The following is a 16,837-nucleotide window of genomic DNA, read 5'->3' as shown; positions in this document are numbered from 1 at the left end:
TCCATTCCAACCCCAGGTGCAGGGCTGGGCAAAGCCAGGGCCAGGGGGGCACCAGCACCCTGGGAGGAAGCCTAGACCCTGCTGAGCCACCCAGGCCCCAGGATTATTCCTCACAGATGCCTGCTCCTGGCAGAGGTCATCAGCAGGATCCACCTCTTCCCGCTCCCAGGAAAACACAGAGGCCAAGAGAATACTATTGTGTTTCTATTTGGTTTCCATAGCTTGTCTGCCCCAGGGTGAGGCTAAGACCACAGTTTATCTCCTTCAGGCACCACAGGCTACACAGGGAAACCCTGCTCCCCACAACCTGCCCCCTTTCCAGCCCCGCCCCGCCCATGGAAACAGGCTTTCCAAAGGGCATTCTGCGGCTGGAAGCGCTCTGAACGCAGTCAGAGAAGTTTAGGAAACGCTTTGCTTCTTCCCTGGGACTCTGAAATGTCTGTTAGCATATTAAAGGTTCTGAGAAGGCCTGCAGCTGGCAGATCTGCTTCATCGGATTGAACCTAGAGTTGCTCAAATTACTTGGCCACTACTTCTTTTCTTGGTTGTGTCCAATGAACTAGTGTATCCCAGACAGGCTTTGGGGAAAGTTACGTGAAGAAGTCCGCGTGTAAGTCACTCCAGAGCTGCCCCAAGGCTCCTGGATAACCCATCTGCCCACCGCTGGACTCCCCTAGCCCTGCAGAACCCCCCGAACTAGAAATGAATGAAGAAGGCAGCTGGGACGATGGAGGGAAACCTTAGTTCTAGTGGACTAACTTTTCCTACGAGCTGGCCCAGGGCTGGGGGCTGGCGCTGGGGGCCTCAGGCAAGGCTCTCAGGCTCCTGTGATCTGTCTGCTTTGATGTTGAAGAGAGGTAAGAACCTGCTTCAATATTTTATGCAGATCAGAGTGGGAGGTGTATCGGAAAGCATTTAATTAAAATGCTCTAAGCAAGGAAGGTTGTTATTATAGCCTCCTGCTGACCGGAAGCTTCCTGAGAAGAATCTTAAATCCACAGATAGGAGGGCCAGACTGGCCTGCCTGGGTGAGTTGCTCCAGCCACCCCTTTGCACTGGTGGGGAAGCGGAGGGCCAGGTGCTAGGGGCCTGGGGTCAGGGGTGGTAGAAGGAGTTAAGGTGCGAGCAGGAGTAAAAGAGAGACTGGAGTGGGTGGGGGCCAGAGAGAGGAAGGAGGAGAAAGACTGTCACAGATTTGATCTTCCCAGAGCCTGGGGAGAAAAAAAAAGCACACGATGAGACCTGAATGGTAGATGAGGCCCCTGTCCTGGCTCCGTGAGCCCCACTCCCCACCTGGGTTTCCTCATCTGGACAGAGAGGAGGTTCCAGCATTGGCTGTGGAGTGATTCAGATGCACCAGGTGGGCCCCGTGCCCTCATGGCACTGAGACTGAGGACCCGGAGGGCTGAGGAGTGAGCTTTGCCTGGTCAAGGAGGAGCTCTGGCCATACGCCCTGGGTTGACCAGACTCTGGGAGCAGGAGCAGTGGCATGTCTGATGCCCTGCCCAGACCCTGCCTTGGCTGGGTGGCCCCTGGCACTGCCAGCCTAAGGGCCTCCATTGACCCCCTCCCAGATGCTCCCTTTCCCAGGTGAATCGTAGGGTTTGGCCCACTTCCTCCCCTGTCCCGAAGTCCCTATCTGACCTTCAGACAATCCTAGAACGGGACACTGTCGTGACGTAAGAGTCATTTGCTCAGTTCCCCCATCCGTTTTAGAGGAGCGGTAAACTGAGGCTGAGAGAAGGCCAGAGCAGAAGTGCGGACATCTAGGGGTAGGTTGATGAGCTGGCAGCAAAGCTCACAAGTTAAGACCGGGAGGTTGTGTCCTCTTTGTCCGATGCTCAAAGCGGCACAGGCTTCCCCTGGGAAAAGCCTCAAAACTCCCTGATTTGAACAGAGAAAGGGGGGGAGGGCCGGAAGGGCTCCTCTTGCTTGTTCCCTGGGCCAACTTGAGGGAAGGCTTCCTGGGGCCTCTAACGCCCCGTGGGTGAGTCTACGTGGCCCAAGCCCCGCGGCTCACCGGGCACACACCCTGGCTCCCATCTCTCTCCTGCCCTCGTCCCTCCTGGGGACAGAACGAGAGGCTCCTGCCGTCTCCTCGGAAGGTCCTGAAAAAGGAGCGGTGACACAGGCGGCATGGTGGCCAGGCCCTGAGCCTATGTGGCCAGGAAGGAGACCTCAGTGGGCGTGACGGAGGCCAGAGGGAAGGCGGGGGAGGCGTCAGCCCCGAGGACTCGGTACAGCAGCTCCTCCTTCTCCTGCTGCAGCTGTCGCCTCAGCTGCGACTCCTTCTCCAGGGCCTTGTGGGCGAGCAGCAGGTCCTCTGAGAGCTGCCTGTGGGTGCAGACAGAGGCCCGGGTTGCCCCTCAGGGTCTCCAGTGGCGGCAGAGACCAACCCATTCCTCTAGGACCTCTTCCATAGACGGGTCACCGCTTGTCCCAGGGTCCCCCCCGCCCCATCAGGCCCCCTCGCATGCGAGAGGTTACTTGATCTGTTGACCAAGGAGCGTGGCCCTCACAGGCAGACAGCTCTGGGTTCAAATCTACCCCAACCCTTAGCTGTGTCTCCTTGGACAAGTTATTTACTCTTGTCAAATTTCAGTTCCCTCATTTGTAAAATGGGAATGAGAATAATGGGACCCAGCTCTTAGAGTAATGAGGAGGATAGATGATACGTATTCATCAAATTATGTCTGACATGATATCAGCTCTGATTTACTAAGCTCTTAGATCTGATTCATTCACGTACATTCATTCATTCTTTGGGCCTCCTGAGCTAGTCTCAGGTTGGGCTTCCCATGAAGCCCACTCAGCCAGGATGGGGACAAACGGATACTAATCAGGGCCTTTGATTTAGGTTTCCAGGCAGAGTTGGTCCCCAGGGATACTGGCTCCCAAGGAAGGAGGAGCCACATTCCCCGATAGGCCTGGGCCCACCTGTCAGCCCATCCCCTGGGCTTCTCTGAGACTCGCCACTGGAGGTTTTGGCAACAAGGGGAGAGGAGTGGAGGCCGGGGAACAGCTACCTGGACACAACCGCATGGTTGCGGCCTCGGACGTGGAGGTCCTCGTTCTCCTGCTGGAGGGTGGTGATCTTCTCCTCCAGCATCAGGTTTTTTTCTTTCTGTAACAAATCAGAGCGAGCTCAGATGGCTACCGAACAATGTGTGCCGTCGCCTCCCTCTGATCTGTGGGCCCTAAGAACGCTGACTCACTCTAGACCAAACGTTACAGTTCATGGAGCAAGAAGATGCCTTTAAAAAAAATAAAGCTAAGGCGTGCACAGGGGGCTGCCCGTTTTTCATTTGGCCACATGAGAACGTTACAAAAGGACTCAGCCACCACCACCTAGTAACTCCATCATTTCAGAAGAAAAAGGATGTTCTTGGTTCTCCAAAAATCAGGGGATAGACTATATAGAAATGAAATGAAGTGTGCCTGTTCTGCGACGCCATAAAATGGTTGGACAACATGTCTAGGGAACATTTGAGATTAAATGTCTGGTTAAAATATAGGTTGTGGCACGCACAGGCCAGGGAGACTTCTTCCAGAGCCACGTACTGTCATGCAGATCCAACCCCCGGTTTCCAAGCCTCCCTTCTCCTGCAGACAGAGTAGGACCCAGATGACAAGGAGCCACTGCTTGACCCAGACTGGCCACAGAGCAGTCTCAACATGGGAGGCAGGTCAAAGCTGGTGGGGACCTCATCCGGGTCCCACCCTCTGCACACTCACTGAGGGGGGTCCTACCCTTTGCACACTCACTGAGCGGGGTCCTACCCTCTGCACACGCCACTGAGGGGGTCCCACCCTCTGCACACTCACTGAGGGGGGTCCTACCCTTTGCACACTCACTGAGGGGGGTCCTACCCTTTGCACACTCACTGAGGGGGGTCCCACCCTCTGCGCACTCCATTGAGGGGGGGTCCCACCCTCTGCACACTCCATTGAGGGGGGGTCCCACCCTCTGCACACGCCACTGAGGGGGTCCTACCCTCTGCACACTCCACTGAGGGGGGTCCCACCCTCTGCACACGCCACTGAGGGGGTCCTACCCTCTACACACTCCACTGAGGGGGGTCCCACCCTCTGCACACTCACTGAGGAGGTTCTACCCTCTGCACACTCACTGAGGAGGTCCTACCCTCTGCACACTCCACTGAGGGGGTCCCACCCTCTGCACACTCACTGAGGAGGTTCACCCTTCTGCACACTCACTGAGGAGGTCCTACCCTCTGCACACTCCACTGAGAGGTCTACCCTTGCACCCTCATGAGGGTTCCACCCTCTGCACACTCACTGAGGAGGTCCTACCCTCTGCACACTCACTGAGGAGGTCCTACCCTCTGCACACTCCACTGAGGAGGTCCTACCCTCTGCACACTCCACTGAGGAGGTCCTACCCTCTGCACACTCACTGAGGAGGTCCTACCCTCTGCACACTCACTGAGGAGGTCCCACCCTCTGCACACTCACTGAGGAGGATCTGCACTCCTGAGGAGTCCTACCCTCTGCCACTCCACCCTCGACACTCCAGAGGAGGTCCCACCCTCTCACACTCCACTGAGGAGGTCCTACCCTCTGCACACTCCCTGAGGTCCTACCCTCTGCACACTCACTGAGGAGGTCCTACCCTCTGCACACTCACTGTAATGATGAGGTCACCCTCTGCACCTCACTGAGGAGGTCCTACCCTCTCACAGTCCACTGAGGGGGGGTCCCACCCTCTGCACACTCCACTGAGGAAATGCTCAGAAAGCAGAGGCCTGAGGCTGCGTCCCCCCTGACACCCTCGCCCCCACTTCCTCCACGTACCACTGTTTCCATGAGGATCAGCCGCTTGTCTAGCTCATGAATACGCTCATTCTTCATCTCAATGACGAAGTGCAAGCTCTCCAGCTCCTGCTCCCAGAACTGACTGGGGCTCCCGTAATCCTAGGCAGGGACATGAGTGGCTTCATCAGACCAGCAGGCAGAGGGCATGCGCTGTCTCCCTCCTCCCCGTTCTGCCTCCAACTCATGGTCTGACTTACAGAAGTCTCCTCCCTTTCTTGGCCCATGGTAAGTGCTTAACATGCTCATTCTATCCCAATAACATCCCTGAGACATCACAGATGAGGAAACCGTGGCTCAGACAGGTTAAGTTGCTGTGCTAAGTGGTCGGTTTGCTGTTTGCACCTCATTCTCCCTGAATCCAGAGCCTGAGCATTTTACTAACCCATATACGTCTCTCTGAGCCTTGCTTCCCCTGCCCCAGTCACAGGGGAACCCTGTTTCTTCCGGTCCCTGGTGAAGAGAAGAATGTCAAGTCTGACCCCTGTCCTTGAAGAGGGCTTGGCCTTTCCTGTGGCCCAGACCTCGACCTTCCTGGAGATTCCAGAAGGAAAGGCCCCAGGTGTCCTGCCACCCACCTGGATGTGCTTCTTATAGTCTCGGCTCAGGATGGACTCCTCCACCCTCTTCATCTTGGCCTGGAAGGCCTCCAGCTGGGAGCTCAGTCCATCGATGGTCTCCTGGAGCAGGAGCGGATGATCAAAGCCTGGCTCACAGAGGCAGTAGGTGGCTTCTCCACCTCCCAGAGAGGGATCCATTTGGGTTCCTCAGCCTGTCTGCTCTACCACACCCAACGAGGCAGGCGCAGACCACTTCAACCACTGCTTGAAACACACCAGCCCCGCCTCGTGTCCTAAAGCCTTTACTGCCCCTCCAGAGCCGTGGGAACTGCACACTCCACTGAGGAGGTCCTACCCTGAGCACAATGTCCTGGTACTCAAGGCCGGTGTTAGCTTGGCATTCACAGTACCTCCAATCCAAGCTCAATACACTCTCCCCGGCTCATCTCCACGGCTCCTGCTACACACCACCTCCTGCAGCCAAATATCACATCACTCCTCCAGCTGCAAGGTGCATCCTTGTCTCCACAGCTTTCCCTGCCAGGGATTTCCTCCACCTACACCTTGCCCATTACCTTTAGGACAGAATGCACCCCTTAATCTGATGCACAGGCTCCCCTGCGTTTGGCCCTTGCCTCCCTCTCCAGCCCCAGTTCTCTCTCCCACTCCATGCTACACCCCAGGCATCTTGGGCTTCTTCCAGTCCCACAGGTATTCCACATGGCCCCCGCTCCTCCATGCCTTAAAACATACTGGTTTTTGTTTTTGTTTTTTTCTGCAAAAGGCACCTTTCCTACCCTTCTTCTGAAGAATTCCAATCTATACTTCAGGCCCTGGTTTTGATCCCACTCCCTTTAGGAAATCCCTGACCAGCCAGACTGGGTCGGATGCCTTCTTTCCTGCTTCCACAGGTCCCAGTCATCCGTCCACTCACTAGTCTCATCACATCACACTGTGGCAGCAGCCCATGACGTCGCCAAGATCCTCCCAACAGTCCTTGGAAAAAATAGGCCAATCCTAATCTCAAGCTTGGCTGTCCTATCAAGGCCTGGATACATGGAAGGCAATCAAGTCTGTCCCTCAGGCCCAGGTAGAGGCCACCAACTTTGGCTGTTTGGGGCTCCGTGCTGCTCCTCCCCTCCTCTCACAGAGACTGACATGGCCCCGCCCCTCTTACCTGCAGGGCCGCCTTGGCCTCCTGGAAGGAGTGGGTAAGGGCTTCCTTCTCTTGCTCCTGTGAGGCCCGGAGGGCTGTAGGGAAAGGAGACCTCTGTGAGCTCAGACACCCAGACATGCCACCCCAAAGCCTTCTGGCAGGCCCACGGAGGCCAACAGGGTGGGGATGCTCTTATCCATCCTCCTATCTCACGGGCGTGGGGCTGTGTCAGAAATAAGGTAGATATCCATAAAAGCTCATGGAAACGGCAATAAATTATGTCCTGCGAGGAACCATGAACCCTACCAGATTATGGGTGCCACCCACGCGTCACTGAGGCTAAGATCCAAAAGTCTTGTCAAGCTGCTCATCTCGGTCCACAGCATGCGTGGAAAATGCGTGGGGCCGATGTTTTGTAAGCTGGGTTAGCCAATCATGAAATCACTGAGGTATGACTCGTTAAACCACGGCACAAATCTATGGTAAGTACAGTAGATGTGGGGCCTTGAAGTCCACCTGGTCCTGATCCTGCTTCTTCAAAACTGAGGACCTTTGAGGTCACTTAAAATATCTAGAAGTCCTTTTACCTCGACTGTGAAACGAGGTAATAAGCCTGACAACGAGGCCAGGACATGCAAGGACTTTGCAGGCTGCACAGTGCTGTGCAGAGCTGGATTTATTCATTCCCCAAATCAATAGAGTAATATTTTTCATCCCACCTCCTCTACAAAGTACCTTCTGGAAAATTCCAACCATGTCTCAATGGAAAGAAGACAGCACAGAAATGACCAATCAATGGATGGGAAAGAGGACAGAGAGGACAGGAAAGTTTAATACAGCCAAAGGCCCAGGGACAGAAGGGTCTGTCAGAGTGGGCAGTGACACAGAGAAGGGAATGTTCAGTAATAGAAATGTGATAGGGCGGTCAAAACTGGAAAATTACAGGCTTAATTTTTTAATTATTATTAATTTTTAAAATGTATTTTATTGATTTTTTACAGAGAGGAAGGGAGAGCGATAGAGAGTTAGAAACATTGATGAGAGAGAAGCATTGATCAGCTGCCTCCTGCACACCCCCCACTGGGGATGTGCCTGCAACCAAGGTACATGCCCTTGACCAGAATCGAACCTGGGACCCCTGAGTCCGCAGGCCGACGCTCTATCCACTGAGCCAAACTGGTTACGGCTTAATTTTTTTAAAAATCATGGGTCTAATTTGCCTAATTAATTTGCCCATCAGTACAGGTTATGGTTCCAGGTAAGAAGGGGGAAGCTGAATGTGACTATAAAACCTGAACAGAATAAATGAAGCTGCTGTTTCTAGACGCTGAAAAGTAAATGGTTGCAGGCCGACTGGGCAAGAAGACCAGAATCTGAAGTACCACTGAATCAGTAGATTTAAACAAGATCCAGAATCTCTTGTGCTCAAATATTCAAAAAGATAACAATACAAAATTGCTCAGCATATTGAATCCAAAATGGCTCAGCACACAATCCAAAATACTTAGCATACAAAGTAGCAAGATAATTGCCCTAGCCTGTTTGTCTCAGTGGATAGAGTGTTGGCCTGTGGACTGAAGGGTCCTGGGTTTGAATTTGATGAAGTGCACACACCTGGGTTGCAGGCTTGATCCCTAGTAGGGGGCATGCAGGAGGCAGCCAATCAACGATTCTCTCTCATCATTGATGTTTCTCTCTTCCTCTCCCTTCCTCTTTGAAGTCAATAAAAAAATATTTTTAAAAAAGAAAAGAAAATCTCAACTTGCCAGAAAAGAAATCCAACAGATGCCAACACTGAGGCACCACAGAATCATTACCAGAGACTTAAGGCAGACATTATAAAAGCTCCATGAAGTCAGGGTGAGCACTCTTAGAAAGAATGGAAAATAGGAATTCTTAGCAAATAAACAGAACATATAAAGAAGAACTAAAAGGAAATTTTAGAACTGAAAAATACAATAAATGAAATACAAACTCACTGAGTGGGCTCAATAGAAAAATAGAGATGACATGAGAAAGAGCTAATGAAGCTGAAGTTAATCAGTAGAAATTATCCAATCTGAACAACAGAGAGAAAATATTAGAAAAACTGAACAGAGCCTTGGGGACCTTTAGGATAATCTCAAAATGTCTAATATTTGTGTCATTAGTCTCAAAAAGAGAAGAGTGTAGTGCAGAAAACAATTCATCACCAGCAGACTTGCGTTAAAAGAATTGCTCAAGGAAATTAATTATTCAGACAGAAGGCAAATAACGCCAGAGAGAAACCTGGAACTTCAGGAATATAGAAAGAGCAACAGAACTAGTGAATACCTGGGTAAATATAATAGGCTATTCTTCTTCCCTGAGCTCTTTAAAACATTATTGATGGTTAAAAGCAAAAATTATAACATTGTCTGATGGGTTATTCAATGTATGTCGATGTAAGACAGCAGACAAGTACACGAAAAAGGGGAGAGATTAGAGGGATGTATATGATGATAAGATTGAAGTGGTAAAATATTAATTTAAATAGACTGTTACATTTACTGTAATTCTTAGAGCAATGATTATATACACACACACACACACACACACACAAACACAGAAAGATATAGTAAAAAAGACAATAGGTAACATGGATCTAAATGTAAAACTTAAATCTATAAAACTTCTGGAAGACAACATAGAAGACCTTTGTTACTTGGGGTTCAGCGAAGAGTTTTTAAAATGATACCAAAAGCATCTAAATATATATAAAAGCCTAATATGGTAATTGTCCCTCCGATAGTTCAATCAGTCGCTATAATGCACATTGACCACCAGGGGGCAGACACTCCAACCAGTAAGTTAGCTGGGGTCTAGCTGGTCAGGACTGGGCAAGATAGGCCAGACATGCCCTGGAGCCCTCCTGTGGTTCCTCCCCACCCCGATCGTGTACCAGTGGGGTCCCTTGGCCTGGCCTGCACCCTCTCACAATCCAGGACCCCTCAGGGGATGCTGGAGAGCCAGTTTCAACCTGATCCCCACAGGCCAGGCTGAGGGACCCCACTGGTGCATGAATCTGTGCACCAGGCCTCTAGTAATCAATAAAATAGAAAATAATATATTGGAATTTATCAAAACGAAAAGTTTTGCTGTTAAGAGAATGGAAAAACAAAACAAAAAACAAACAAACCCACAGTCTAGAACAGTGGTTCTCAACCTTCTGGCCCTTTAAATACAGTTCCTCATGTTGTGACCCCACCATAAAATTATTTTCGTTGCTACTTCATAACTGTAATGTTTTTACTGTTATGAATCGTAATGTAAATATCTGATATGCAGGATGGCCTTAGGCGACCCCTGTGAAAGGGTCATTCGACTGCCAAAGGGGTCGTGACCCACAGGTTGAGAACCGCTGGTCTAGAAGAATATATTTGCAAATACAAAGGACTCATATCCAAAAATATAAAGACCTCTCAAAACTCAACAGTAAGAACAAGCAAGCTGCCGTAACTGGTTTGGCTCAGTGGATAGAGCATCGGCCTGAGGACTTAAGGGTCCCAGGTTCGATTCCAGTCAAGAGCATGTACCTTGGTTGCGGGCACATCCCCAGTACGGGGTGTGCAGGAGGCAGCTGATCGATGTTTCTCTCTCATCGATGTTTCTAACTCTCTATCCCTCTCCCTTCCTCTCTGTAAAAAATCAATAAAATATATTTTAAAAAAAGCAAGCAAGCTAATTAAAATGGGCAAAGTATGTGAAAAGAGATTTGAACAGAGGATATATAGACAGCAAGCAAGCACAAGAAAAGGTGTTCCATAGCATTAGTCATATTGAAATGTAAATTTAACCCACAAAGAAATATCACTGCACACCTATTAGAATAGCTACAGTGAAAAATATTGACAAGAAAGAATAGTAGGACTCATACATTGCTGTTGGAATGAAATGATGGTCACTTGGGGCCACAGTTTAGCCATTTCTCATAAAGCTACACCTACATTTATTATGTGACCTCTCAATCCAACTCCTATGGATTTACCCAAGAGAAATGGAAACTTACGTCCACACAAAAACCTGTGCCCACATGTTTAGAAGGGATGTATTCATAATCGCCTCAAATTGGAAACAACCAAATGTCCCACAAGTGAATGAGTGAACAATGCAATACAACTCAGAGATGAAAATGAATACACTAATGATGCATGCAACAACTTGGATGAATCTCAAAGGCATAAGGATGAATGGTATTGTATTATAAAAATGTTATTGTATTATTTTGTTTAGCGGAAGAAAAGATCAGTGGGGGGTAAGGGAGGATATGAGTACAAAAGGGCAGCCTGAGAGAATATTTTTGGGGTGATGGAACTGTTTTATACCAGATTATGGTGATGGTTACATGAATCTATATATGTGCTAGAATTTATGAAATTGTATCCCCAAATAGTCAATTTTGTTTTAAAAAATAAAAACAAAAATAGAAAATAAAAGACAAAAAAAGTCATCAAATGTGGAAAACTACCACTATCCTCTCCCAGTTACCTGTACACCTTCCCCCAAACAAAGCCCATATATTCCCCCCAAGCTGTGCATTCATTTAATACATGTTTATGTAGCACTTAATATGTGCCAAGAAATTTAATAACTAGGAAAGAATTCTGACTGATGAGAAGAACTTTAGACAGACAGTCCCTTCTCCTCTGGGGTTTTATAATAGGACATTTTTCTTGTCAATATATTTATAACGCTAAAAATCACATCAAAGCAAGGTTTGGAGAACAGTTGTTTTCCCACAATAGCCTTGTGAGGCAGGGAAGGTAGATGTTAAATATTTGGGGAGTGAACCGAGATGTAAGGTAGATTTTAGATCACAAAAAGTGTACTGAGGTCAAGAGACAGGCCCAGCTTCACGAGGTGTTTCACGGGGTGTATTAGTATTAAAACGCAACTCTTCCAATTCCCAGGGCGAGGACCTCAATTCCACTTCAAAACATTTTGTGCTAATGTTGCAATGTTTCAAGATTCTTAAAATTGTTCAGACCTCTGTTCTAGTTATTCCATTTCTGGCATCTGAGGACATCACGTGAAGTGTGTGCAAATCTTTATGCAAAAGACGTTCAGCGCAGTGTTCTTCATAGTAGTTAAAATCTAGATGTCTAGACTCATGGGAACTTAAGGAAAACCATGTATGCAATTGTCTAGCCTTCATAAACAGTTTAGTGACAGCATAATTACATGGATACATGTTTAATAGAACGTTAAAGTGAAAAGAACAGGGTACAAAATATTACCTATAAGTAATCATCACGGTGTTTTTAAGAGATAAATAATTCTGGGGAAAGGTCATGCAAATACTGATGATTAAAGGGAAAGCTGGCATAACATTTTCTAGGTCAATTTCAATAGCATCAAAAATAGTATATGTAAACTTGTTCAAAGACAATGTACAAATGGCCAACAAGTGCATGAAATGATGCTCAGCAAAATTAGTCATTAGGGAAATGCAAATCAAAACCACGATGAGAAAACACTTTGTACCCAATAGAATGGCAATAATATTAATAATAATAGTATCAACAACAGAAAATAACAAGCGTTGGCAAGGATGTGGTGCAACTGGAACCCTTGTGCATTGCTGGGGGGAACGTAAAATGGTGCAGCCACTGTGGAAAACAGCTGGTGGTTTCTTAAAAATGTAAGCATAAGCCGTAACCGGTTTGGCTCAGTGGATAGAGCGTCGGCCTGTGGACTGAAAGGTCCCAGGTTCGATTCCGGTCAGGGGCATGTACCTGGGTTGTGGGCACATACCCAGTAGGGGGTGTGCAGGAGGCAGCTGATCGATGTTTCTAACTATCTCTCTCCCTTCCTCTCTGTAAAAAATTAATAAAATATATTAAAAAAATGTAAGCATAAAATTACCACATGACCCAGCAATTCTACTCCTGGGTGTACGCGCAGGGGAACTGAAAGCAGGTGTTCAAGCAGGTGCTGGTTCTAGTGGCACTGTTCACGGTAGCCCAAGAGTGGAGGTAGCCCATGTGTTCATCAACCAGTGAATGGCAACCAAGTGTGGTGTATCCATGCCAATAATAACAAAATATTATTCAGCCATGAAAACGTATGGAGTAATTTGTAAAATGGGCAAAGCAACAGCAGCAACAACAACGGAATGGAGTGCAAATGCATGCTGCAGTCTGGATGAGGCTTGGAAATATGCTGGGTGAGGGAAGCCACAGGTTGTACGCTTCCATTTATGTGAGTGTCCAGAATAGACAAAGCCAGCAGATAGCGGATGGGTGGTTGCCAGGGCTGGGAGTTGGGGAGGGGGTATGTGGAGTGACTACTGGGTGAGTATGGGGTTTACTTTTTGGGTGATGAGAGTGTTCTGGAACTGGATAGTGGTGATGGTGATGGACAGTGGTGTTGAATGTGGCCAAGATTTTACAAAATGGGGTTCACACGTGTATCATTATTATTGTAAAAAATGGCAAACGTTTGAAATGATCTAAATGCCTATCCAAAGGGGCCCAGTTAAATGAACAGGGGTACACACTGGAATGCTATGTTGTTACTAAAACTTATGTTGCAGAAGTTTAATAAGTTGTTAATACAATTCAAAGTAAAACAGCAACAACAACAATTTATCTCCTCCCCCCAAAGTATGTGTGAGTGTGTAGATGCATAGCCTACATATACCCCCAAAATGAAGGGGATCTATATCGAAGGGGTAACTGACCAGTTCTGGGTGGAACTGCACACAATTTTAATCTTCTCAATAATAAAATAATAATGCTAATAATTATTTATTAAATATCTTGCAAAATATCAGGCCCTATTCTAAATTCTATCTATTTACCTAAAAATTAAATTAAATACCCTGTGAACAAAGCTAACTAACTTTTTCAAGGTTACACAACTGCTAAGTGGTAGAGCTAGAATTCAAACCCAGGGCCGATAGCTATGGAGTCTGAGATCCTAACCACCATGCTCTAAGATCTTTTTGTTTAATCTATAGATTATAGATTTTCTATGAGGACCACATTTGGTGATATAAGAGGAAAGGAAGCTATTTGAAAGAAATGATCAATCTAACCAGAAATTGTAAGCACTGTCATTACTGTGCGGAAGAAATATGAAACATTCTCATACATGTCTAGGTTTTCCAAATGTCCTTTAAGGAACATGAATAGCCTTTAAAATGGAAAAGAACCCCCCCCCCCCAAACACACACACACCTCCCAACTAAGGTGAAACACAGCATGATGTCAGACTTTAAAAGCGATGACCCACGGGGCCAGTCAAGGAGCCGACAGACTGCAGTCCTGCGGCTGCCAACTGCTGGTGAAGCAGAGGCAGGAGGAGGGGCCAGTGGGAGGCCCCCTGTGAAGTTGGCAGATGGGGCCAGAAGGAGGCCCGCCCACACCCTCCCTAGGGCACAGCTCCATCCTTACCTTGCAGGGATGCCTCATGCTCGCCTTCCAGAACTCTCCGCTGCTCGGCCAGTTTCTCTTGAAGCTCTAGCTCCCTCTCCTTCTCCACCTGGGGGTGGGGGTGCCAAGCGGGATGAGACTGAGCAGGTTCAGGTTCAGGTTCAGCAGAGCCTACTTACCCACCCACTGCCCCCTGGTGCTTCATGGAGTTAGGTGATCAGAATCCACCCCCTCATCAGAGTGATGGAAACGTGCTCAGAGAGGGCACAAGAAACCCAGACATAGCAGGAATGACTGACTGCCTTCTTTAGGGCTTAGAGGGGGATCCCCGAGAATTATCTAGGTGGAAAGGGATGTAGGAGTCTTCTAATCCTGATGCCCACTCGAGGTAGGAAGCCCTTCTACTGTGTTAGTGATTCTGCACCTTTCTTTGCATATAATGAATATAATGAAATGTATGCAAGCAGTTAAACTGATAAAGGACTCCCTTCTTGGAAAAAGGTGTAAGAGATACTTACCTCAACAATAAAGCCGAAAGTCGGTGCTCACTCTTGGATTTTGCAAGGCTAGCAGGACAGGAGGAAAAGAGAGTGAGTGGCCGGGACTTACCTGCTGTGCCCATTTCTTCTTGTCCTCTTCGTGCTGCTGGAGAAGTCTGGCAATTTCCTTCCGGTGCTGCTCAGCCTCCTCAGATGCACAGAGCTGGACAGTTGTGGCTACAGGTGAAAAAGCAAAATAAATGAAGCCCCACGGAGTGGAAGTGGGGTCATCACAGCGACAGAGCATGTGGGAGGCTGGAGCTGGGGGGTGAGAACCCTGATCTCCTCGCAGGAATGGTTTCAGCTGGGGGTCAACCTCCAGAGGCAGCCCAGCCTCCTGGGCTTTGCAGGCCTCCTCAGTACAGGAGCCAGTGGCCTCATGTTGGTCCCTAGGATCCACAGCACAGCTGGTAACTCACAGGATAGACTCAACCCAAGCACCCTACCCAATATCCAAGTTAAAAAAAAAATAGTTGCTGATATTTAATGACTGGGCAGCTGTTACTACAGATTTTCAGCTTTTTTGCAGAAGCCAAAGAACTGGCGGTGTGTGTGGTTGTGTTGAGCAGGAGCTGGGGCGAGGAGCAGCCGCCACCCTCGTCCAGGAGGGGGCTCTGCTGTTCCCACAGTCCCCACCTCTTCCCACTGCGCTTCACCTGCCTGGGCCTGGGAGTGTCTGACCCTCACCTTTAGCATTTCCCCAGCTGGAGCGTGAGGAGCTGCCTGAGCAGGAAGGAGCCGCAAACAGGAAGTCTAGCCCTTGCTTAGGGAAACTCCAAACAGTCTTCACAGGCTCTGGGTAGGACCCGCGGCAGTGGCCCATCCCCTCTGTGCCTCAGTTACTCAACATGTGAAATCAGGACAATAATAACACATTCCTCATGGGGCTATTGAAATGATTCAAGTAGAAAACAATGGCAACAGAAATAATAACAGCAGGAAAGGAATACCAAGAGGTCAGGGTGCCCGGAATCATGCCCAGTTCTGTTCCAAATGCCTCACAGGTGTTACTTAATCCGCACAACCACCCAATGGTGGGCACCATGATGATTCCCATTTCACAGGTGAGGAGACAGAGGGACAGAAGAGTTAGGCAATTGGCCCAAGAGCTCCCATTTCACAATCAGGGAGAAGGGCGATGAATCAACACAATCTGATTCCACCGCCACCTCATTCACCTGGTTATGCACGAAAAGCAGTAAGTGTGTGCCATGGCCAGGTAGCTCAGTTGGTTAGAGCATCACAGGATACACCAAGGTTGCAGATTCGATCCCCCGTCAGGGTACATACAAGAATCAACCAATGAGGGCATAAATACGTGGAGCAACAAGTCAATGTTTTTCTCTTTCTCTCTCTCAAATCAATAAGTAGAAAAAAAATTAAATAAAGAAAAGCAGTAAGTGTGGTTCCGAGCATTTGGAAGTGCGCAGTGTTCTCTATTGTTCACTAAATGGCCTCCAACTGTTCCTCGGGGCTCCTGACAAGCATTAGAGGCAAACACTAGTGTTGTTCGCATTATTACTCATGTTCGTATTATGATCACAGACCTCCATAGGCTGGGCCTGGCTAGGGTATGACCAGAAATGTGGGGATCGGGGCTGCTAAGCCAGAAGCCAACACTGTGATCAGTCTATCGGGGCAGAGGAAGCGAGTCAGGGCTGAGTTCTGGCAGTCACAGTGGTCAAGGTCAGAGAGCCCCACACAAGGTCAGAGAGTCTCACACGCTCACAGATCACTCGGCTCAGGGTCCTCAATGTTAGTTCCCAAGACCAGGAGCAGACTGGCCCCAGCTGCGGAGAAGCTTACTCAAAAATATATCATCACTAACAGTGCAGGCTCTCCAGCCCCACTCCTGGGGATTCTGATTTCACTGGTCGGTGACGGGGCCCCAGGACCTGTATCTTTGAAGTTTCCCCAGGCAATTCTCATGCACAGCCAGGCGAGGGAAACTCTGATTTCTGGTTCAATTGTTTATTTGGTACTTGAACCTCATCTACAATATCGCTGACAGCCTCCAGGCTGTAATTAAACACTTTCAGAGATGGAGAACTCTTCTATTACTAGGCGGCTCTGATGGTTTTAAGCCAACCACCACACAAAACCATCCTTTGAGATTGAACTGAATCCTGCCTGCCTGTTCCTGTTACCTTGAGGCCCTAGTTCTGACCTCCGGGTCACACTGTACAAGGCTTATTTTTCTTCTCCATTGAGGGCACTTCAAACACTTGGAGAGAACTGTGTTTTATTGCGACACCTTCTTTCCAGGTAAAACATCCTCTGTCCCTTTAACTGCTCCTTACAGGACCCGGTTTTCCGATCCCTCATAAGCCATTCTTCCTTCATTGCGCTCCTTCC

At 48.6% G+C, this 16,837-nt stretch overlaps 1 protein-coding gene across 3 annotated transcripts in view; it reads right to left on the bottom strand.

Moving 5' to 3' along the window:
* Positions 1 to 191: 191 nt before the first annotated feature.
* The window catches only part of CCDC69 (coiled-coil domain containing 69), a 31,749-nt gene continuing 15,103 nt past the window's right edge, over positions 192 to 16,837 (bottom strand). Inside the window, exons 3-10 of one of the 3 annotated variants that reach the window (XR_004968298.1) lie at positions 14,553 to 14,659; positions 13,965 to 14,052; positions 6,571 to 6,644; positions 5,412 to 5,513; positions 4,816 to 4,935; positions 3,027 to 3,124; positions 2,021 to 2,334; positions 192 to 1,211 (exon numbers count right to left, since the gene is read on the bottom strand). Coding sequence is in view for 2 of the 3 variants with exons in the window: in XM_036313874.1 (XP_036169767.1) it covers positions 2,157 to 2,334; positions 3,027 to 3,124; positions 4,816 to 4,935; positions 5,412 to 5,513; positions 6,571 to 6,644; positions 13,965 to 14,052; positions 14,553 to 14,659 (767 nt within the window). In the remaining variant the exon portion in view is untranslated. Of the gene's footprint in view, positions 2,335 to 3,026; positions 3,125 to 4,815; positions 4,936 to 5,411; positions 5,514 to 6,570; positions 6,645 to 13,964; positions 14,053 to 14,552; positions 14,660 to 16,837 lie in introns of all 3 variants that reach the window. The other 2 variants (XM_036313874.1, XM_036313875.1) reach the window with 2 other exon arrangements.

This window comes from Myotis myotis, unplaced genomic scaffold (assembly GCF_014108235.1).
Source record: "Myotis myotis isolate mMyoMyo1 unplaced genomic scaffold, mMyoMyo1.p scaffold_m19_p_6, whole genome shotgun sequence".
In the NCBI taxonomy this organism is placed as follows: Eukaryota; Metazoa; Chordata; class Mammalia; order Chiroptera; family Vespertilionidae; genus Myotis; species Myotis myotis.
Note: the sequence above shows the minus strand (reverse complement) of the source record. Positions and strands in the feature narration are given on the sequence as shown.